Source organism: Sceloporus undulatus, chromosome 1, assembly GCF_019175285.1.
Source record: "Sceloporus undulatus isolate JIND9_A2432 ecotype Alabama chromosome 1, SceUnd_v1.1, whole genome shotgun sequence".
Classification (NCBI taxonomy): Eukaryota; Metazoa; Chordata; class Lepidosauria; order Squamata; family Phrynosomatidae; genus Sceloporus; species Sceloporus undulatus.
In genome coordinates this window covers 289,709,065-289,731,811 of record NC_056522.1, presented here as the reverse complement: position 1 = coordinate 289,731,811, position 22,747 = coordinate 289,709,065, and the positions used below count along the sequence as shown (strand labels likewise).

Sequence of the window (22,747 nt, the reverse complement as noted above, 5' to 3'; positions counted from 1 at the left end):
GCTTTATTTATAAAGCACCATAAATCTATCATGATAGATTCATGAAAAATCATGAAAAATCTTCATGGCTGACCTAGAACAATGCTTCCTTAACTCTTGCACCCAGAAACCTCTCATCTATCTGTGGTACACTGACAATATCTTTATAATTTAGACTTGTGGAGAAGACTCACTTAAGACATTCCATCAGAGTTTTAATTTTCACCCCACCATCAACCTCAGCCTGGAACTTATCTACAGAACAAGCTCACTTTCTGGACAATACAGTACAGTTACAAAATGGACATACACACACGACACTATATTGCAAACCCATTGACTTCTACACATACTTACATGTCTCCAGTTTCCACCCTGAACACACCACCAGATCCATATTCTATAGCCAAGCCCTCCGATACAATCACATTTGCTCAGACCCAACAAGCATTCCTCAAACTACAGTACCCACCACATGAAGTGAAAAACAACAAACAAACAAGGCAAGACTGTAGCCAGGGCTGATCTATTACAGAACAGGTTGAAGAAAGAAAAATGACAGAACCGCATTAGTGGTCACATACAGCTCCCAAGTGAGACCACTCAGGCACATCAAAAATGAACTACAATCCATTCTAGACAATAATTTCACTCTTTCAAGGCCTCTTCATGGCAGAGCATTACTTGCCTAGAGCACTGCTTGCCTACAGACAGCCTTAAAACCTACAGGGGGACACACAACACAAATGGGTACACAGGTAGTATGCATTGCCACAAACCAAGATGCCAACTCTGTCCACACATTTATCCAGTAAATATCTTCACAAGACCTAATGACATCACCCACAATATTAGGAGGACTTTCACATGCCCATCCTCCAATGTGATTTATGCCATACTATGTCATCATTGCCTGTCAGCACTCTACATTGGGCAAATAAGCCAATCCCTGCACCAGAGGATAAATGGGCATAAATTAGACATTATGGATGGGAATACTCAAAAACCAGTGGCAAAACATTTCAGTCTCCCTTGTCATTCCATCTCAGACCTCAGAACAGCAGTCTTGGAACAAAATAACTGCAATGGCATATTAGAAAGGGAAACAGCCAAATTGGAGTTCATCTACAGACTACAGTCCCTCAGCAAAGATAATAATTTCTGGCACACTACACACATTTCAACACCACATCCTCATGGGAGTGTCCTACACTTATCTATTCTCTTCACCTACAGGCTAGTTTGCAATGCCAAACTGGACTTGCCATTAATAAGTCTGGATGGGGTCACACTTCCCCTAAAAGACTGTGTTCCTAGCTTGAGGGTGCTCCTAGACTCATCCCTTCAGCTGTCATCCCAGGTGGATGCGACAGCCAGGAGCAACATTTTCAGCTTCGGCTGATTCACCAGCTACAACCCTTCCTGGAATGGGAAAACCGAGAAGCGGTTTTACATTCACTGGTAACCTCTTGTCTCAATTTCTGCAATGTGCTCTACATGGGGCAAGCCTTATGCCATGTTGGGAAGCTGCAATTGGTCCAAAATATGGCAGCCAGATTAGTGACAGGGAGTTCCAAATTTGATTCTATTACACCTATATTAAAATCCCTACACTTAGCTTCCAGGCACAGTATAAGGTTTTGGTTATTACCTATAAAGCCCTACATGGCTTGGGCCCAGCTTACCTGAGGGAATGCCTCCTCCCATACAGTCTTTCCCACACTCTCAGGTCCTCTTGGAAGAACCTACTGCAGTTAGAGAGAACTAGACTGAAGGTGACTTCCCAGAGGACGTTCTCTGTTGCCACTCCAAAAATCAGGAATGACCTACCAGATGAGATCCACCATATAACATCTTTGGAGGCCTTTAAGACGGCAATATAAACAGATCTCTTCTAGCAGGCCTTCCCAAACTGATCTCCTCAGAATTTTCACTCTCCATTTGTTTAGCTGTACCCACCGGACTTTGATCTCGATCTATTTTATTACCCATTCTATTGGGAATTGTTTTTTTTTAATGGTATTTTAGGGTGGGAGGGAGATAGGGCAACTAGGATCTAATATGTCCTGTTATGCTGTTATCTATTGATATTCATGTTTGATTTTATTGTTCTTGTTTCTTATTACCCACCTCGTTCCAATACAGGGAGAGGCGGGATACAAATTATTATTATTATTATTATTATTATTATTATTTACAGCCTGCCAAATCACAAGGAATCTGGGCAGGTTACAGCAATTAAAATACATAGAAAATACAATAAAACTCAAAATAGTCCCTTCCCAACCCCCCATTCCAATAATAAAAGTACAATTAAACCATCACAATTTAAAAACAATAAAATACAATAGTGTTAAAATTAGGGAAAAATTGGTGGACAGAGCAACAAAAATCACACTATGCAGGGAGAGGAGCTAGGTTGGAAAGGCCTGCTTCATTTCCACATACAAAGGTTACTTCCCAACGCCTTTTTTCACAAATGACCATCATTAAAACTAGACTTGCCACTTCATTTCCATTAACAAAGGCTTTTGAATTTGAATTGACATTCTCACACACCAATGGCATAAATAGGTCTGTTCCTGCCTTCCAATCCATCAAATACTGTATATCTGAGGATGTAGATTTTAATCTACAAAAGATCATGTTGCCAACTTCTTTTATTGTTACTTTCAAAGGTGCTACAAGATCTCTCTACATCATGCTTAGCTGCAATAAGGCCTAGTACAGACCGCCACTCCGCTTTCCCTAGCCCTAGGCCAAAATTAGGGCTAGGGAGAGCGGAGTGTCTGCACACTCCATGCTCTTCTGACGACATTTTGACATGCATGTATGCATGTATTCACACACCGCACACGCTGATGATGTGCCTTGTGCACTGCATCCTAGAGTGGCACGGTGAGGTCTCTTGCGCGCTGCACCATTTGGATGCAGTGCACAAGAGACCTCACCGTGCCACTCTAGGGCAATAATAGTGCCTTGGTAGCAACACAGAAAGGAGCTGTGTTTTGCAGCTCCTTTTTGGGGCAGATTGTTGCCGAGCCAATGCACTTGCTGTGGCAACAATCTGGAGGAGAAAGGGGCTGCTTCTGGCTGCCTTTTTTTCCTCATCTGTACAGCCCCTAAGTTTAGAAACCCTGATGTGTACTTTGTCTACACTCTTTGTTATGTTTTCCTTTAAAAAAATTTTAAAAAATGTTTTATTATAAAATGCAAACCCTAGCAGACATGAAGATTTTGGAAATTGAAAGTAACATGTTACAAACCACTAGTTAATTCTACTTGATTCATTTTACCTAACTACAAAGGTGTATCTGAGAGATTTAGGGATTACCTTTTGTAGAAAAGATCTCTCAGAAAATTAGATGTCTATGCTTCTCCCAGATAACAGAAAAATTAGTACAATTTTAGACAGAATTAGTTGGAGAGAATCAATAAATACAGTTTAGATCCTACTTCATAGCTCTTGAAGTCACTTATGAAAAATGTGTGAAATTAATTTACTTCACTCATATTTCATCAGGTTGCTCTGAATTATTGGAATTCAGGTGAGAACCCTGAGGTTTTTGCTTGTTGGCTTCAGAAAGCTATAAACAGCAATGTAATTCCTGGAATTAAGCTGGTTGACAGTACAATAATACATTTCTAGTGAAATGAAGGTGTGTGGGAAAAAATCTATCCAATTATAAAGGGCTATCATAGATCCAGTAGAGATAATTCAAGTGTATTTTTAGGAACTGAACCATTAAACATTTGCTGTTGTAAATCATATCCAGAAACCACAATTCTTGTAAACTGTTCAGTATTGGATAAGTGTTCAAAATACAACTAGGACATTCTTTCACCCAAACATCAGATAAGAAAGGTTAAGTCCGCTGTGATCTTGGTCTGGGTACGATCCAGAGGAATGTCTGCAGAGGGCATTTGTGTGACGCTTTTAGCAAACCTTTCAATTATATTGCACACCAACTAAATTATACCATACTATAGAAAGCTGTAGCATTATGGGAGAAAATATAGCTGACTATTATTATTATTTTATTTATTCATTATAGTTTATTTTTATAGTGCTGTAAAGGTACATGGCGCTGTACATACAAACGATCAAATCAATAAAAAGGAAACCTGCCAATGGCATACAATCTACAAAATACATATAAAACAATAGATAATAATATAAAATAGAATTGGTTAAAATAAGCCAGTAACAATTAAAAACATCATCAACTATCCAATCAAATATCAAATAGATAATCACACGGTGCCTGAGAAAACTTCCCTGAACACGAAAATCTTCTACTCAGATTTAAAAGTAGACTATCCCTATTTCTTAGCTTTATGCACAGAACTGTTTTTGTCTATTCTTTATCATTAGGGGATAAATCCTGTTTTATTCTGAACAGATTAAAGTCATGAAAATTAACAGAACCAATGATAACATATTTGGTTGGTCAGTCCTCTCTTTAATTTAGTAGTGCCACAAGGGTCAAATCTGAAACACAACCAAAGTCCTTGAGACTCAAGCCAGGAGGGGAGAGGGGAGGAAAGAAGCTTACTTTACCTTATGAAATGGAAAAATCAGTGGTAGTCTTAAAGGTGCTGCTACATTCTTTCCTTTTCCCCCTCTCCCTCTCCCTTCTGCCTTCTTATGCTACAAGCAACTAACATGGCTACTTTTCTTTTTTCTATTTTTAAGCGCTTTAGGTCCAGTCCAGACGGGCCCTTTAGCACGTCCTGGTTACTTTTGTTTCTAATAAACTACATTAGCTTTGGTTCCACCCCCTATTAGTTTAATTAGTTATGTTGGTTTCAATTTATTTTATTTCCAACACTTTGGCTACCTCTCTCCATTCTTCTACATATTTTTGAATATGGCTACTTCATCAATGTTTATGTGTGCTTGTGAGAGAGAAAGACAGAGGCCCTTTGATCAGCTGGACATTGTTTATACCTTCTCTAGAATTGGGACTTCACATGTAGATGCAAAGCTTTGGTCTGGGCATAGGATTGAAGATCATACCTCTCCCTTAAACAGTGGATCCTTAGAGTGGAAGCTGTGCCTCCTGCAGTGCCTTCTCAAGCTTGTACTTTTCTCAGATGTGTCAACAATAGATGTGCCAGACATTTTCCATTTTGGATATTTAGGTTGTTTATTATTTTCAAAAGGTTTAAGTTGATGAGAAAGCAATAAATATGAAAGAATTGGATGTTTGAGTGACTCTATGAAGGTCTAGAAAATGCTTGGCAAAAATTTCAATGTGATTAAAAACAAAACAAAACAGAAAAACCCCTGTTACCTGAATTTCATCTGCTGATGGATTTAGAAAGATTTCTTAAATGATTACTTTATATTTTCAGATTAACTTTTTGAAGACAGAAATGGAGAGGAAAAGCAAAATGATCAGGGATCTTCAAAATGAGGTAAGATGTTCATTAGTTGTCCAAACAAATTTTAAGAAATATCTCTCATATAGGTTTCTTGATGTTGCTGACTTGTGATGACCTATGAGTGAAAAATTTCCAAGAGCCCTAGTCATTCACAGCCCTGCTCACGTTTTGCAAACTCAGGGCCATGACTTCCTTGATTGTGTCAGTCTGTCTATAATGTGGTCTTTCTCTTTTCCTTCTGGCTTCCACTTTATGAAACATTATCTTGACTTGTAAATCTTGTCATCTAATGATATGTCCAAAATACAATAGCTTCAGTTTATATAACGTTTGTCTGCATTCATTTTGTTATTTTATTTAAAAATATACATAGAAGAATTATGATTAAAATCAAATAACAAGATCAATCCAAGAACAGTATTTAAACAGATTACAAGGTTCAAACACACTTATCTTTCTTCTAACACATCACCTCCAGATGTGTACATGGTTTCCTGGTAACAGATTTAAATATGAAGTGGAATTGACAAAATTCAAGAAGACAGACCATTTTTCTTTAAATGATATATCATATCTATTGGGGAATTCCATTTTATCAGAAAGTTTTTCTATTAACAAGGAGTCCCATATTCTTCACCACCAACCTTTCAGATTCTATTGGCCAGTTTTCCACTTTTGGGCAATCTCTATTCTTGTAACAGCAATAAAAATAATACTAAATCCTTATATTTAAGGTTTTTGTTAGGATCAACAAAAATCGACAAAAGTACCAAAACAGGACACAAATATTGTTTTTGATTAGTAATCTGAGATATTATAGAGAGAGCCTGTTCCCACAAGTTAAAAATTCACATACAATGAAACCACATATAAAGGTATGTTCGTCTGTCTGAACAATCTCTCCAACAAAAAGGAGAGTTTTTATTAATATAAGTCAAGTGAACTGGGCTCATGTATCATTGATGGATCAGTTTTAAGCAACATTCTTTAATGAGAGCTGATCTAGAACTAAATGGGGAGGGGGTGATTCGAAATGTGTTGCCATGCAGATTCTGGTACTAAGAGGTTAAGTTCCAATTTCTAGTTCCGTTTAAATGCTAACCCATTACCGTATGAGTCTTCCATAAGACCTTTATAAATTAACCCAATAATTCCCGGGAGGGGGATTATTTGAAGATACACAAAGATGTTCAAAAGGGGTTAGAGTTTTCATAAGTTCCTCTGTTCTAGATACCTTATCTAACAGAGTAGAAATTTGTACAAATGTGAACCAAGTAGGTTTAATAGGAGACAAAATCTCAAGAACTGACTCCATAGATTTTGATTTGGGTCCATCAAAAAAAAATCTCTAACATGATATAGTCCCTTCCCTTTCCATGTTTCAAAATAAGTTTTCTGATCACACTGGAATAACTAGTGCAATAACAATGGTTGAATGGCAGAGGGGCTAGGAGCAAACCAAATAGGTAAGGTTATTCAATATGATCAAATGCTGTAAGTGCATCTAAAGAAAGAAAAGCCAAAGGGTTGTGATCATTGTTAGAGATATGTATTATATTCAACACTTTCTTTATGACATCTGAAAGTCTTATTTTTGGCATAAAGCCAACTTGATCATGATAGCTATATTGCACTATAAAGGAATTTATTCTCATAGCTAAGATGAGGTCATTAATTTCAAGTCCTGATTAATAAGGGCTGTGAGTTGAAAATTTCCTGTTTTGGTGTTATCACTCTGTTTTTTTGGAACTGGAACAATCATAGAGGACTTCCAGTTAATAGGACGAAGGCCATTAAGAGAATCATTAAAAAGTATAACTAGATAAGGAGTCAGATTATCCATTAGCACATTGTAGAATTCGGCAGTGTATCCATCCATTCTTGGTGCCTTCCCAAGTTTTAAATTTCTTATAGCCACTTTGATTTCTGACTCAGTAATGGGGCTGTTTAGTAAAGAATGATGATACCAATTAAAGGTTTCTAAAGAATTAATAAATGTTTTCAGATTATCATCTTCAATTTTATCAGAAGCATAGAGATCCATACAGAAGGCATTACATTTGTCTAAAATTTCAGTGATCTTTGACTTGACTTGATTATCTCTACCTTTAATGCTAGAAACCATCCTTTTTGAAGCCATACACTTGACCAAATTTGCTAAGAATTTTTATTAAACTTATAATAATGGGCCCAGGTGTAAATCATGTGTCAGGATATAGCAGAGCAACACTGAAGTATCCTGGAAGGTGTTCTCAGCCCTTAGCAGAAGTAGCAGCACGGCTGTCTTCCAGATTGATGGATAGCAGGTCACCGGGAGCTATCCAGCCTCCACTAGGCTTCTGATGATTAACGACAGACAAGCGGAGCTCCTGAAAGTGCTTCTCTTTATTTACAAGTGAGCAAACTGCAAACAATTATCCAAGCGCGACTTTTACTATCTGATACCAAACTAACAAACACTCCTCTTACAACCCACAAACCCACTCACGGAAGCTTCGGAGCTGTGGTCCTAAAACCCAGCCTCTTCCATTCATGGCTGTTTCATGTTTCTTGTGCCACTCTGAAAACTGTCCCCATATCTAGGCAGACACATGCTTATCTTACAGGCTTCCTGCACTCTGGCAGTAGATGACCTTGTGCTTCTCTGTTGCCATGCTGCACAGGTGAAGCTGATCTGCTTCTTCTCTGGCTGCTAGCAGCTCATGGCCACCACACATCTAAACATTTCATGTCAGCTATTAACCCCTGACATCATGGAGGTCTGAATTTTATGAAGATCTAATTCTTCCAGTTCAGATTTTAATTTATTTAGCTGCAAGAGGGCATTAGGATAACAAGTAGCTTAATGTGAATGCATTAAATATGTATTTTTAATAAAAGTTTTGATCATATAGAACCCCTTCCTCTTTTTAAACATGCTCCATCCTTTATAAAAAGACCCCTCAGTACCACCTTAAGAGTATTTCACAACAATGAATTGGAAGTTACTGAATATTTATTTTCCATATGAAACTGGGTTATTATCTTCTTAATTTCATTACAAAAGGACTCGCTTTCCATTAGTCATGAACTGTATCTCCAAATCCTGTTGGTTGGGGAATTCTTCAGCAGGTAACATGTCAAAAAAATAGGAGAGTGGTTAGAGTGTTGTGGAGGGCAAATAGTAACTTTTTTTTACTTTTGTTAGTGATGATTTATTAATGAAAAACAATCAGTTCAGGAATATGAATCATGTACATTAGAATAATAAGTACAATCTTGTTCAAGATGGTGAAGAGCTCACAAAGGGTCAAGCAATCCTGCTTGTATAAGAGAATTCATAAGTGATGTGGAAGAATTATCAGAAGTAAAATCTGAAATACAGGATCTATGAAGATATGCATCTAACACTTGATTAGCATCTCCACCTATAATAATTTCACCTACTGCTATTTCTGAGAGGTTTTGAAGAAAATTATTCATAGCCGCCTCGATTGTCATGGACAGAGAGGCAGGATATAAATAAAAGTTTTATTTTATTTTATTATTAAATTCAGCCTGTTTAGTGTTGGGGGAATAAAATGTACCAAATGTGATTGGGATAGAGAAAAAAAATTCCTTTCAGGATCACAAACCTGCCTTCAGTATCTTATCCAGAATTCTCCAATGTAAAGGAACATGCTGTATTAAAGACGATGGCTACCCCATACGATTTACCAATACCTCCTACATTATACTGATCTCCAGATTGGGGAGCTTTAAAATAGGAGTGGTACCACTACAGTGTGTCCCCTGTAAAAATAGAATATGTGGTTTAAGACTATTCAATTGCATAGAATTTTACATCTCTTAATTAAGATCCAAGACCCTTCACGTTAAGGGAGACAAGTCTTAATTCAAACATATTTATAGAAGACAGTTCACACTGTAACGAAATAGAAGAGAATGGTATCTTTTTACAAACTGGTTCCTGGACATCTGTCCACCAGTTGTCAAGGTCGATCAAATCAGCAACAACAACAGAATCAGTATTTGCCTGAATACATCCATTTATAACTGATTTTGCAAGTGATTCTACTTTAAGATATTCCACTAGATACCATGGATCCCTCATATTCACTGGATCGGTTAATGTTGAGATTGACTTGCTGTTTGAAATTAGATTTATCTCTGGTTCTACTTCTTGCCTCCTGTTAACTTTCTTTAATGAAGAAATGCTGAGTTGATGGCTAATTTTTTTGCAGCTTTAAACTTGTAGATATCAGGCCATTTGATATCTGTGTGTTGTGTAGTATTTCTTGGGGTTCCTCTAATGATTGTCTATTAATAAATTCCTCTAGTTCAGAGTTCCTTTTGTGTTTCAGTCTCTTTTTTATCCTATATTCTCAAGCCCAATATTATTTAATAAATTGGCAATTGGTGGAAAGCTTTCCTTTTCTTGCAGTAGGGGCTTAACAGATAAGTTTTTAAATAAACAAGCTGAAAAGATGTCAAGAGCATTCACATAGAGTCTTTTCCTCATCATAAGATTTGGGATGAATGGGCTAGTAAAATTGAGTAATAACTTTGAGTAGTGGTCAGAAGAGAAAAGCAACACTACTGATGATAAATCTGTATTTTTAATTTTTAAAATTTGTTTAAGATATTTATTGGCTCTCACAACAGTTCCAGCTAAGAAATTTTCCATTATAAGGGTAGACATCTATTACTATCTTGGAGGATTATAGAGATAAGTAATGGTCTCTTTCATTAGATATTGACATACTCAAGCCATTAAAATGACATTGGGTTTCCTGATTTGCTGAGTGGCAACATTACATCTGAAATTAGTTGGATTGTGTAATTGCAGTTTACTCAAAGTTCTAGAGTCTACTTTTTCTTGTGCAAACATTTGGGTCAGCTGAGTCAACATGGCTAAAATTTCTGTTAATTTAGAGCTAACAAGCTCCAAAGTTTTGGCTGTTAACATGCAATGTTCAGCTAGAAAATTAGTACAAGACGCCAAAGGAATAATATTACCCACTGGAGTTACAGTTGCAATTGCATCTTCCAATGTATTGCAATTCATCGAGTTTGAGCCAACATCCTCCTTTATATTTGTATTCCCTTCACTTAAAGAAGTAAAGCTGTTAGAAGTAGGTATTTCAGCAATGGGGGAGTTTTGTGGCATAACAAACCCTTCTATCTTACTTTGTTTAAATATGTTTGTGTCCTTAGAAGGCAGACTATTTTCCTTCCTTCTACTCAGGACAGAGTTCAGTTGCTTATTAGATGGTAAAGGTGAGACATCTGTCTTCTTCTTCTTTGCCATAATGTTGTAGATAGCAAACACATAGTAGCATTATTTCTTTTGCTTTCCAATAATATACAGAAGGGGGGGGGGGGAGCAAAAGTAAGAAAAATTTCCTGTAGACACTACAGTAGCTTTATCACAACCAATTATCCATGCGTTGATATAGCTTCCAACATTCAGTTGTTTGTAAGGTCAAATTCCCCGGTGTCTGGTTTTTGCGACAGCACGGATCTAAGATGGTGGCGACGAGGACGATGAGGGCTGGAGCCGGTCTGGCGGCGGCAGCGGGTTTGGGTCTGTCAGGGGGCTGCCCGGACTGGACCCACCAGGCCGAGACCACTGGGACGACCATCATGGCCGTGGAGTTTGATGGAGGGGTGGTCATTGGCGCAGACTCCAGGACCACCACCGGTTCCTACATTGCCAACCGAGTGACAGACAAGCTGACCCAGATCCACGACCACATTTTCTGTTGCCGGTCAGGCTCAGCTGCCGATACCCAGGCCATCGCGGATGCCGTCACATACCAGCTGGGCTTCCACAGCATTGAACTGGATGAGCGGCCCCTGGTCCACACAGCGGCCAACCTCTTCAAGGAGATGTGCTACCGATACCTCACGGCTGGGATCCTGGTGGCCGGCTGGGACAAGCACAAGGGGGGCCAGGTCTACTCCGTCCCCATGGGGGGCATGATGGTCCGGCAGCCCTTCTCCATCGGGGGCTCTGGCAGCTCCTACATCTATGGCTACGTCGATGCCTCCTACAAGCCTGGGATGAGCAAGGAAGAGTGTTTGGCCTTCACTGCCAATGCCCTCTCCCTGGCCATGGACCGGGATGGTTCCAGCGGTGGTGTGATCTGCCTGGCGGCCATCACAAAGGACGGCATGGAGCGAAAGGTCATTCTGGGCAACGAACTGCCCCGCTTCTCCCCCCTCTGAAGAAGGAGCCGGTCCGATCTGTGGAGGGAAGGCCGTACCGTTTGGCAGCAGAACCCTCTTTGTGTAATATTATAGTTACTTTCATTGTGAATTGCGCCTGTTGCGGGGGCCATTCTGTTGTTGGGTTTTCACCCAGGTTTAATAACAAGGTATTAAAGATGGGAGTTAAAAAAAAAAACAAATTCCCCGGTGTCTGCCTTTACAATTCTAAAGTAAGGAAACAGAAGGAATGATATCTTACAGGTCTTGAAGCTCTAAAAATGCTTCTCTTTCAAACAAGGCTGTAGCAGTTTGCTTTTCCAAGGTTTCCAAGTTTAAGATTAAAAAATAACATAAACAATGTCTTTCTCAAGAAAAATAGCACCCCAGGAGTGGCTAGCACACACAGTCTTTCTCTGCATTTGTTTCTGTGAATATTTATAAAGCAGTTGCTCTGGGTGTTTAAATTATTTTACTACCCAGTGTGTGCCCATGGAACTAACAGTGAGATGTAGTTTTATTTAGTCCAAAATAATTTTAATTGTAGTATTGAATTAATATGGTATGTTATCAAAAATCAGGATTCAGCATTGTTGATCATATCTTACTCTATAGATGTTATTTTAAAGTTCTTGAGTGCCTACAAGTTCTTCTTAACTTATGACTATCCTAAGCAATCCCACCACATGGTTTTCTTGGTGAAATGTATTCAGAGGGGTTTGCCTTTGGTTTCCTCTAAGGCTGAGAGAGTGTGACTTGGCCAAGGTCACCCAATGGGTTTCCATTAATAACAGGGGAATCAGACCCTGCTCTCCAAAATTATAGTCCAATGCCAGACCACTACACCTTGTTGGCTCTCACACATTTTAAAGTAGGCATGTAAAAAGATGAATTAGGCTTGAAACAAACGGGCCAAATAGAAAGGTTTCCAGCCACTTTGGGGGCATGGCATGCAGATGATGCACACCCCTGAAGCAGCCAGAAGCCACTCTGAGGTCGTTTAAGGTGGACCATAACCATTGCAAAAAGGAGAGGCAAAAAAAACTGCTCCTGCAGGTGGCTTGCTTGAGACCACGGTGCCAGTCTGCTTTGGGGCCAGAAAAGGCAAAGGATGCTCAATCTGAGGAAAATGGAGCAGAGGACAGAATAGGGGAATTTCAGCACAGAATAAGTAAAGAGATAGTATAGGAATACCTTGTTAATCTAAACGAATTTTAGTCTCCAGGACCAGATGAACTACATCCAAGGGTATTAAAAGAACTGGCAAATGTAATATTGGAGCCGTTGGCAATAATCTTTGAAAACTCCTGGAGAACAGGAGTAGTCCCAGCCGACTGGAGGAGGGCAAACGTTGTCCCCATCTTCAAAAAGGGGAAGAAAGAGGATCCAAACAATTATCGTCCAGTTAGTCTGACATCAATACCAGGAAAGATTCTAGAGCAGATCATTAAACCGAGAGTCTCTAAAGATCTAGAAAACAATGCCATAATCACAAAAAGTAAACACAGATTTCAGAGAAACAAGTCATGCCTGAAAAATCTGATCTCTTTCTTTGATAAAATTACCAGCTTGGTAGATGAAGGGAATGCTGTGGATATAGTTTCAGTAAGGCCTTTGACAAGGTTTCCCATGACATTCTTGAAAACAAGCTTGTAGAATGTGCGCTAGACAATGTAACTGTCACATGGATTAGTAACTGGTTGACCGACCGAAGCCAAAGGGTGCTCAACAATGGCTCCTATTCATCCTGGAGAGAAGTGACCCATGGGGTGCCACAGGGCTCTGTCCTGGGACCAGTACAATTCAACATCTTCATCAATGACCTGGATAACAGAATTGGGGGCATATTCATCAAATGTGCAGATGACACCAAATTAGGAGGAATAGCTAATACTCCAGAGGACAGGATCAAAATTCAAAATGACCTGAATAGACTAGAAAGCTGGTCCAAAGCTAACAAAATGAAATTCAGCACGGAGAAATGTAAGGTACTGCACTTAGGGCGAAAAAATGAAATGCACAGATATAGGATGGGGGACACCTGGCTGAATGAGACTACATGTGAAAGGGATCTGGGAGTCCAAGTAGACCACAAGTTGAACATGAGTCAGCAGTGTGATGTGGCAGCTAAAAAGGCCAATGCAATTTTAGGTTGCATCAATAAATGTATAGTGTCTAGATCAAGAAAAGTAATAGTGCCACTGTATTCTGCTCTGGTCAGGCCCCACCTGGAATATTGTGTCCAGTTCTGGGCACCACAATTCAAAAAGGACATTGAGTAACTGGAGCATCTCCAAAGGAGCGCGACTAAAATGGTGAAGGGTCTGGAAACCATGTCCTATGAGGAATGACTTAGGGTGCTGGGGATGCTTAGCCTGGAGAAAAGAAGGTTAAGAGGTGATATGATAGCCCTTTTTAAATATTTGAAGGGATGTCATATTCAGGAGGAAGCAAGCTTGTTTTCTGCTGCTCCAGAGAACAGGACCCAGAACAATGGATGCAAGCTACAGGAAAAGAGATTCCACCTCAACATTAGGAGGAAATTCCTGACAGTAAGGGTTGTTCGACATTGGAACACACTCCCTTGAAGAGTGGTGGAGTCTCCTTCTTTGGAGGTCTTTAATCAGAGGCTGCATGGCCCTCTGTCAGGGATGCTTTGATTTCGATTTCCTGCATGGCAGGGGGCTGAACTGGATGGCCCTTGCAGTCTCCTTCAATTCTACAATTCTATGATTCTATGACCAGGCCATCCAGTCACTGTGGGACTTGTAGCTAGAGCAGTCCCTACCACTTGTCTGCTTTACTCCTTTACTCCTTAGAAAAAAACTGAGAAAAGTAATGCCACACCATTTGCATTAGTAATATGCATTGAGTCAGACTAAATCCCAAGTCGCATTGGACAGCTTGGACTGCTTCTGTGGTTGTCCACCAATGGTAAGTGGTGCTTTCCATGTCATTATGGTGATGAACCTACTCAGAGTTTTACCCTGAACTTTAAAGAGGCTATTCAGCATGCTAGGCTCTGTATCCTCCCCAAGTTCAGCACTCTGGATACCAACTTCAAATTGTGGCCTGCCATAGATCCATCACCTTACTGACATGAAACCACCAGCCACTGGTGATCTGAGGTACACTGCAGTTCCCTCTGAAGAAACTAGAAGCAATTCTGGGCTATCCAAACTGGAGGCCATTCTGGCCATGCTGGGATCTCTATGACATCACAGCCCACTTCTAAAGTGGACTGCTGCTGTGGTCCCAAGCTGGCTGCTGCCAGGAGCCTGATTTTTGATCAGATTGTGAAAGTTAAAAATTCCCAGAGGAATCAAGGTACAGTTAACAGGAATTATAAGGGAAAGATGCTGGGGGAAATAATAATGGGAGGAGCCTCTGGACGGAAGTCACTTCTTTTGGCCCATAGGTTTTGGGCCCATTTTTCCAGGGGCCTTCCACATACAGTACTGTGCTTTTGTGGAGAAATTTTGATTTTCATAAAATCCCTGCAAATCTTCTGTGCTCTTTTGATAGCTATTCTTTATATTGTAACAACATTTCAAATTTTTTTTTTTGTGTATTTGTGGTTGCTTCATCTTTCTGATCCCTGTAATTTTATTCTTTCTTCTTCCTGCCCTCAAATTAGTCATCCTCCCATTATTGTTTTCCCCAGCATCTTTCCCTTATAATTCCATTTAATTGTACCTTGATTCCTCTGGGAAATTTTGACTTTCATTTATTATAGCTTGCTACTTTTTGTTAACCTGTGTTATTGTTTAGAGCAATGGTTCTCAACCTTCCTAATGACACAACCCTTTAATACAGTTCCTCATGCTGTGGTGACCCCCAAACATAAATTTGTGGTGTCTCAGTTCCTAAGACCACCAGAAATATGTGTTTTACGATGGTCTTAGACAACCTCTGTGAAAGGGTTGTTCAACCCCCAAAGGGATCATGATCCACAGGTTGAGAACCGCTGGTCTAGAACATTCTTATGTATTTAGAACTTCTGTTATTTAGAACTAAAATAAGCAATCTTATTCAAATGTTGAACCCAGGTCTTTCTACTTCATTTAATACACAGGGAGCCACCATATTGGTGATTGAATCAAGTTTTACTCCCTTTTTCTTATAAAGTTCAGTATAATACTTCCAAAAGGCATTCTCGATTTCTTCCTGCTTGTAAATGATCTTATCTTCTAGGAGAATTTGTGAGATAACCTTCTTTTGCCTGTCTTTTCGCAATGTATTTGACATCTATTTCCCACATTCATTTGCATTTTTAAAGAAGCTTTGTTTTATTTCATTTTCTGTTCTACTTGTGTCATAATTTTAGCTTCCATTTGTTTTTTCAATTTTTTCAAATATTTCTCCTTCATGTCATTTGTCGGATCTTTTTTCAGTTCTTTTTCAGCTTGCCACACCTCTTGTTCTAGTTGTTTAAAGTCTTATTCATATTTGCATTTCATCTCTGCAGCCTCTCATTACTGCTTTACTTGTGTCCCATATTGTTTTGCTCTGTGTTTCCCTGTTTAAAAAAAAAAAGGTTTTTTAAAGTAAGGTTTGCTTTCTCCAGAAAATTTGTGTTGTTTGATTTCCAACAAAATTTCTTTATTCCTGGATCCAAATAAAGGATGATTAAATTGTGATCTGACACAAGCTTTGGTAGCATATCCATCTTATTAAGTTTAGGGACGAAAGGTTCTGACAACAAGAACATGTCTATTCCAGACGTAGACTTGTGTGACTGAAAAAAAGTGTGGCCGTTCAAAGATGGGTAGATGTTTCTCCATACATCTTGCAATCCAAATTCTTCTTTCTATTAGAAAAAAGTTGAAGGGAGTTGCCCTTGATTTTTTAAAAATTATTAGATGCTCTGTGTATACTAGAGTCAATCACCCCATTGAAATTGCCTGAAAGTATTATATTTTCATATTCCAAGTCCCACAAATTTTTCATTGCTTTTATGAAAAATTTTCAATTTACTCTCAAGAGGCATATAAATGACCAATAAAAATATTTTTGATCTCCAGTTTGTAATTCAATACCTAAACAATGCCCTTCCTCATCTTTGCAAATTTCCATTGCTGTGTATTTGTTATGTATATATACTACAATGCCACTTTTTCTTTTTTCATTAGCTGCCACAAAAAAATTGTCCAGATTTCAAGTTCCTTAAGTAATTGATATCTATTTGTTTAATTTTAATCTCTTGCAAACATATTATGTCTACGTTTTTCTTAGTCAAATAGTGAAAATTTTTACTATGTTTATACTCTGAATTTAATCCTTTCACATTCCATCTTCCAATTTTTAATGCCATTTCAATTGTTATTATTTTGGATACTTAATGTATCAGTCACTTATTAAATACTAATTAATTCTGGCTCCTTCCTCTCCTTCTTTACTCCGTCTATCTAATTCTCCTTCTTCTATATCCCGCTCCTCCAGATCTAGTGTTGCTTCCCCACTTTTGACTTCTCCCTCACCTTCTTCCACCTTCTTTCAGTCATCACACTGTATCCTCATTCTGGAATTATCATAGGAGATTTATTTCCAAGTTTCCTTAAGTCTTTTGCTTTTTGAATAGTGTTTTCTATCATCAGGTCCTGTATATAGCTTTTATGAATTATTTGATCTCTTTCTATTTTGATTTTATTAAGGAGATAACCATTTCTTGTGGAAGTTCTTCTCTAAGAGTGAAGAAAGGGGAGAAGGACCAGGTCCTTTTTGCAGGTCGTGTTCTTGCACTCTGTGGCCCTAATAAAGTCCAGAGAAGTTGCTTGAGACCAGATACCAAAGTTCTATATACTAAAAACCTCTAAACTAAAAAAAGGACTATTTCTAAAAACAAGTGGCTGGCTGGACTCAGTGCCAAGAATGGCTGCCATTAACAGGCTCGGCTGTTCTTTGGTCCGATCCCGATGGCTGGAGAATCACCTACCTGGAGTCCTCCCCTTGAGTGAACACAGACCTCCTTCAAACCCCGTACTCCGATCTCTTTGCTGAGTCCAGGGGAATTAGGAATATCTCCTTATATTCCTGCTAATGTAGTCTTCAGGGCATGAGACCTGTCCTGAGCGACTTGTCACCCTGCCCGTTGCCACCAGAAGTCTCCTCAAATCAATGGTTTTCCATAGTACCTTTCATTTGTTAATTACATTTCTATCCACTTTTTAATTTGAGGAGTGCAAGGCAGTATGCATGGCTCTCCCATTCCCCACTTTAGCTTTATAACAACCCAGTGAAGAAGGTCAGGCTGTGAGAAAGTAACAGAGCCAATGTCATGAAATGAGTTTCACAGCTTAGTGGGGGTTCACAAAGAGGCTTACAATGAAGATCATAGCACTGAATTTATAACATCAGAGAAGCAAAAAGGAGAATCCAAAATTTGCACACACGTTGTTACCGTGAAGTGACATGTGAAGGTACCATGAAGAAATAAAGCCAATTTAGCTTCTCTTGAAATATTATTCACAACATTTTAGGACATTTTGGGGTTTGTAACTCCTCCAACTGTTGGGAAGTATTTGATCCTAGGCAGCATAAAAAGCTTTGATCTTCTCTGCCATGTTACATTATATAGCAACTTGGCCGAACCATTTGTTACCCACCAGCTCCTGTGAGACGGTTTCATTTTCCACCTGCACTCTCACCAACCTTTTTCAGATGGGAATGGTCTTTAAACGTCTCTTGGGAAGTTAAACAAAATCTATGTTCTCCTTTCACATAAAACTATTTAAAAGACGCATAAGAAGAAAAAAAGATAGGCGCTTAGGGGCTGTTTTGGGACTGGCTGCATCAGTTCAACTGAATGCTCTGCACTGCCTAATGAATTTTGATGAATGCTGTTCTTTAAATGAGATTAAGACTTAGCAGTATTTTCATCAGTGTGTTTTGCTGAGGAAAAATGCAAAAGATGTGTCTTTCTTGTTAACATTCTTGCTGCTCCAATGCCTAGCTTGATCATGCTTTTCTGTAAACTGTATCTTTTTGACTTTTACTATACCCAAGGAGGCATGAAAAAGTCCAGGTATGATTTTTCACAAGAAATCAGGTTATTATTTTTATTCTTAGTTGGAGACTGAATGAGTACTGATATGGTTACTTCTCAATTCTTAAAGGTTCAGAAATTACATGTCAGAGTTCATCAAGGCAAACTTCTGGGCTTCATTGGCTGATAGGTATTGACTACATTAGGACAATTATGGTTATCTCTTTATAAGTTATGAGATACAAATGAGCTTTGCATTTAGGCCTGCTTTGAACAAACAACCAAACAAGCCAGTCTTGAACCAAGTTCAAATAATCTTTTGAACAACCTGGGATATTGAATGACATGAGGTGATTTAATATCTCAATCAAGAGAAGACATTGGGAGGATCTCTGCTGCATTTTGATAGCTCCTATCTGGAAAAGTATCAGGAATACACAAATGTCTTAGAATAATTTAGTGGGATAGTTGCTACAAAATACCATCTGGAAATTCACCCTGACCATGGCAGGTTACAAACCGCCATATAGTACGCTCTGCGCACACAAAATAGTGGCGGCCGTTCCACACAGCGGCCGCCATCTTGACGTAGCAGACGCGCTGCGTCTGCACGTCACGCCCTGGAAATGACGCCGCGAGCGTGCGACTACCCCTCGCGGCATCTCTTCTGGGGCCTGAGAAGGAGCACAATTTCTTCTCTGCAACGTCCGGGAGCCGCGCGGTTTAAAGGCTGTGGCTCCCGGACGCTGCAAGCGGAGGCGGAGCCAGACCGCCGCTTCTCGGCGGTCTGTAACCTGCCTAAGATTGTTTGAAGAAAACTCCCCTGGCCTCTATGTTGCAGTAGCAGGAGAGAAGTTAGGGAGAAAGAGAAGGAACATGGATGTCAGCAACCTTCTGCCTAGAGAGGGCTGATTGTCTGGCAGCAGGGTGTACAGGATATGAATCAAGGGCAGGCAAGTGTGGTGGAACTCCAGGCCAAATTTCTGCCCAATATACCCTTCAAGGGCTGTGCAGCCTGCCAAAAAGGCACAGCAACAACAACATGACAAAAATACAGTGATGATAATAATATTAAGAAGGAACATGAAGATGAAGAAAAAGAAGATGAAGAGGAAGAAGAAAAACAAAACCAGACCTGCCACAACCATCATCCATGTAAAAAGCTATAGTTGTGTGAGTTCCTAGAAAGAAAATAGGAAAAATTAAAAGAGAGCCTAAATTATGGAATAGTTAAAAGTGGGGAGAAAGAACACAGTGGACAGGAGAGAACCTAGTATTCATCTCTGATTACATGAAAAGTTGTCCTATTCTTGTAAAATTATTTCAGATATGAAATATGAAATCTGATGTGTGAACCATTTGAATATGTAGCTTTGTGTGCATTATTGCCCTTATTAGACTTTTCTGTTCCCAACAATCATAGGTGGGACCATTGAAAATGGTTCTATTCCATCTTTCCTGAATTTGCTGTTATGTAGTTAATAACTCAAAATAAAAATGGCTTCAAAAATGTCAAGAAGGCAGTTCAGTGTGCTTGCTTTTTGAGCTGTTTTTGTTGTTTGTTTGTTAGGGTTTTTTGTTTTTTTGTTTTGGCAAACATTTATTTTTACTTAAAAGAGCTGATGGCTAGTAGCTTCTGTTCTGAGTCAAGATCACCATTGGACCTTATAAGAAAACAGCAAAATCATCCTTGACATATTGAATGAATAGTTTTTGAACTTCTAGTTGAATTTAAAGAGAGTGAACCTTGATTCTCCCCTGTGAGAAGACTTTTGATCTCCTGTCCACAATATTATGTGTGTTTTCATTTTTTGATATTCTAAGAACAAGTTTCTTTGCTTTTTTCCTTGTGTTGTCCAATGTCCTTGAAATTGTTTACTGAAAAGAACCTTCTATCCTCCTTGAGCAGAGTAATTTAGTGCATTTTCCTCCTTTCAACTATTGCAATTATTTCCCTTAAAATAGTAACAGGTTTTTTTTTAAGAATAGGAGTTATATTTTCATATAATGTAAACAATTTGCTATGGTACCAAAGCTTTGGGTTTCAGCAGATTAACAGTAGAGTTTCATCACCTTTGGAAGGGGGGCGGGCGAAGCATAAGATTGTACCTAGAGTAGAAATTTCTATTTGGCCTAGGGATGTCAATAGGCACAAGTTTTGCATTTCTATTACTATTCACATATATCCCTACTAACTCATGAGGATTCATGTCTCACCACAAACACTTTGCTCTATGCCTTTGATGAAACAGAAACAGTCTATGAAGGCTGATGCTAGCAACCTCTTTCTCCCAATTAGTCTCAATGGTACTTCAGTATCCCTTGGCCTCACCATTATTAACATAAATCAGACCAGTGGATCCCAGACATAGATCCTTTAGGTATTTTGGGCATCAACTCCCAGCAGCCCAAGCAGAATGTAGCTGACATATGAAAATCCAAAATTTGGTAATCACTGACATAAAGTAAACATAAAGATTTCCATTGACATGAATGTCTGGTTTTAACTGACTGTAGGGGGTGGTGCTTATCTCCATTACTAAGCTGAAGAGCCAGCGTTATCTGAAGCTTTGTGGTGATGTGGCCAGCATAACTACATGGAACGCTGTGTCTAGGAAAGCAACCAGCAGCTAATAACAAGCCTCAAAATAAGGTAGAGACAAGCAAAACAAAACAGCACAACAGTGTGCGTATTAATAAAGCAAGTCTTGAACTGTAGACTTACAAAGCAAAAAGCAGAATTCCAAAAGCAAGGTCCATAATCAGTCTGGGTTCAAGCCAAAGGGTCAAACAGTCAGTGTAGTCAAGAAATCCAAAAACGGTCGAGGTTTCCAGCAAAACTGAATGGTCAGTCCAAGATCCACAGGTTCAAGCCAAGAAATCAAGAAGAGAGTCCATGAACAAGGTGCTTTCACCAGGGGAATCAGTTAACCTCTGACAAAGGTTCTGGCATTCCTCCCAGACTTTTATTTTCAGCATTCACTGGTGCAGCTATTCCTTAATTGCCCGGCATCTCATGGAAAGCCTCCAAAACTGCTGCAGCCTGCCCTTTCAAATCTCATTTGGCTGTAGGAAGGCATGGATAAGTTGGCCTCTGTCTCCTCCTCCTCCTCCATGCCAACATTGCTAGGGGGCTCTGCTGCCTGGATGCTGAGCTCCTGACCTTCCTCTCGGGCAGCAGTCTCTATTGATATTGTCAGGGCAGAACTAGGGCCAGGCTCAGGATCAGAGTCAGACTCCTCTCCTGAGTCCTCAGCCAAGCTGGGCATGACAAGTTGTTACCTTCTCACTGAAGTGGTACCTGTTCATCTACTTGCATCTGCATGATTTCGAACTGCTAGTTTGGCAGAAGCTGGGACTAGTGATGGGAGCTCATCCCATCATGTGGCTCTTGGGCTTTGAACCTCTAACCTTCCACTTTATGTTAATCAGAATTGGCATCTTAATCCCTAAGCCACTGCTTCCCTAATTACTGACTTACATATACATGAATAGAGAAAAAAGAAGGTGGGGAATCTAATAAAAATAAATGAGCAAAAACCAATTATGAGAGTTACTAGTTGACAAAAAAGTCTGTTAACCCACTTGCTGTGAAGGACATAGAGACACATCAACAGTATAGAAGTGTGTGTGTTTGTGTGTGTATAAAAACGAACATTCCAGCTGTCTACCTGTTTTCAAAAGCTTTTCTGCCTAATCTCCTAGATGCCATTAGCATTTTCCATACGGTATTAGATATAAGAGGAAGTGACTCAAAACCTGTAAATCAAATTTTATTAGCAATTGTATATTTTAAAAAATGTATTGACATAATTTTAAATAACATATGATGCTATCTGTATACCTCTTAGGATATCAACATATTCTTCAAACATTATTACAGAATGTGTTGGATTTTTGATAGCACTTAAGTCAGAAAGGGATTAAATAGAGGCATGATTAGACTGCCAAAATTTCATTTCTCTTTTAGCCTCTTATAATGTTTATGTAAATAAAATGTACAATGTAACATGATTACACCACATATTGTCCTATCCCCATGGCCATGTTGTGTTCCTGCACTGCTTGTAACTTTTAGTGAAACTCCTATTTATTATTCTGATTAAGAGGATAACTAGAAATGCTACTGATGAAGTCTTTGTTTTTTCACATTTGTGTATGTGTGTATTTAGCAGACAAAGCAGGACAATGCATTAGCCCCATTGC

At 39.1% G+C, this 22,747-nt stretch overlaps 2 protein-coding genes across 4 annotated transcripts in view; both read left to right on the top strand.

Moving 5' to 3' along the window:
* LUZP2 (leucine zipper protein 2) overlaps positions 1-22,747 on the top strand; it is a 469,570-nt gene that overhangs the window by 235,367 nt on the left and 211,456 nt on the right. For all 3 annotated transcript variants that reach the window (XM_042446122.1, XM_042446121.1, XM_042446120.1), the window contains exon 5: positions 5,338-5,400. In XM_042446122.1, the coding sequence (XP_042302056.1) occupies positions 5,338-5,400 (63 nt within the window). The remainder of the gene's footprint in view (positions 1-5,337; positions 5,401-22,747) is intronic.
* On the top strand, positions 10,879-11,609 carry LOC121919484 (proteasome subunit beta type-6-like). The gene has a single exon (XM_042446124.1). It carries the CDS (start codon positions 10,894-10,896, stop codon positions 11,575-11,577), a length of 684 nt encoding a protein of 227 aa, XP_042302058.1. The 5' UTR covers positions 10,879-10,893; the 3' UTR covers positions 11,578-11,609.

Excerpts from the sequence above, each read along its gene's own strand:
- LOC121919484 (XM_042446124.1), top strand. The coding sequence starts at position 10,894 with ATGAGGGCTGGAGCCGGTCTGGCGGCGGCAGCGGGTTTGGGTCTGTCA.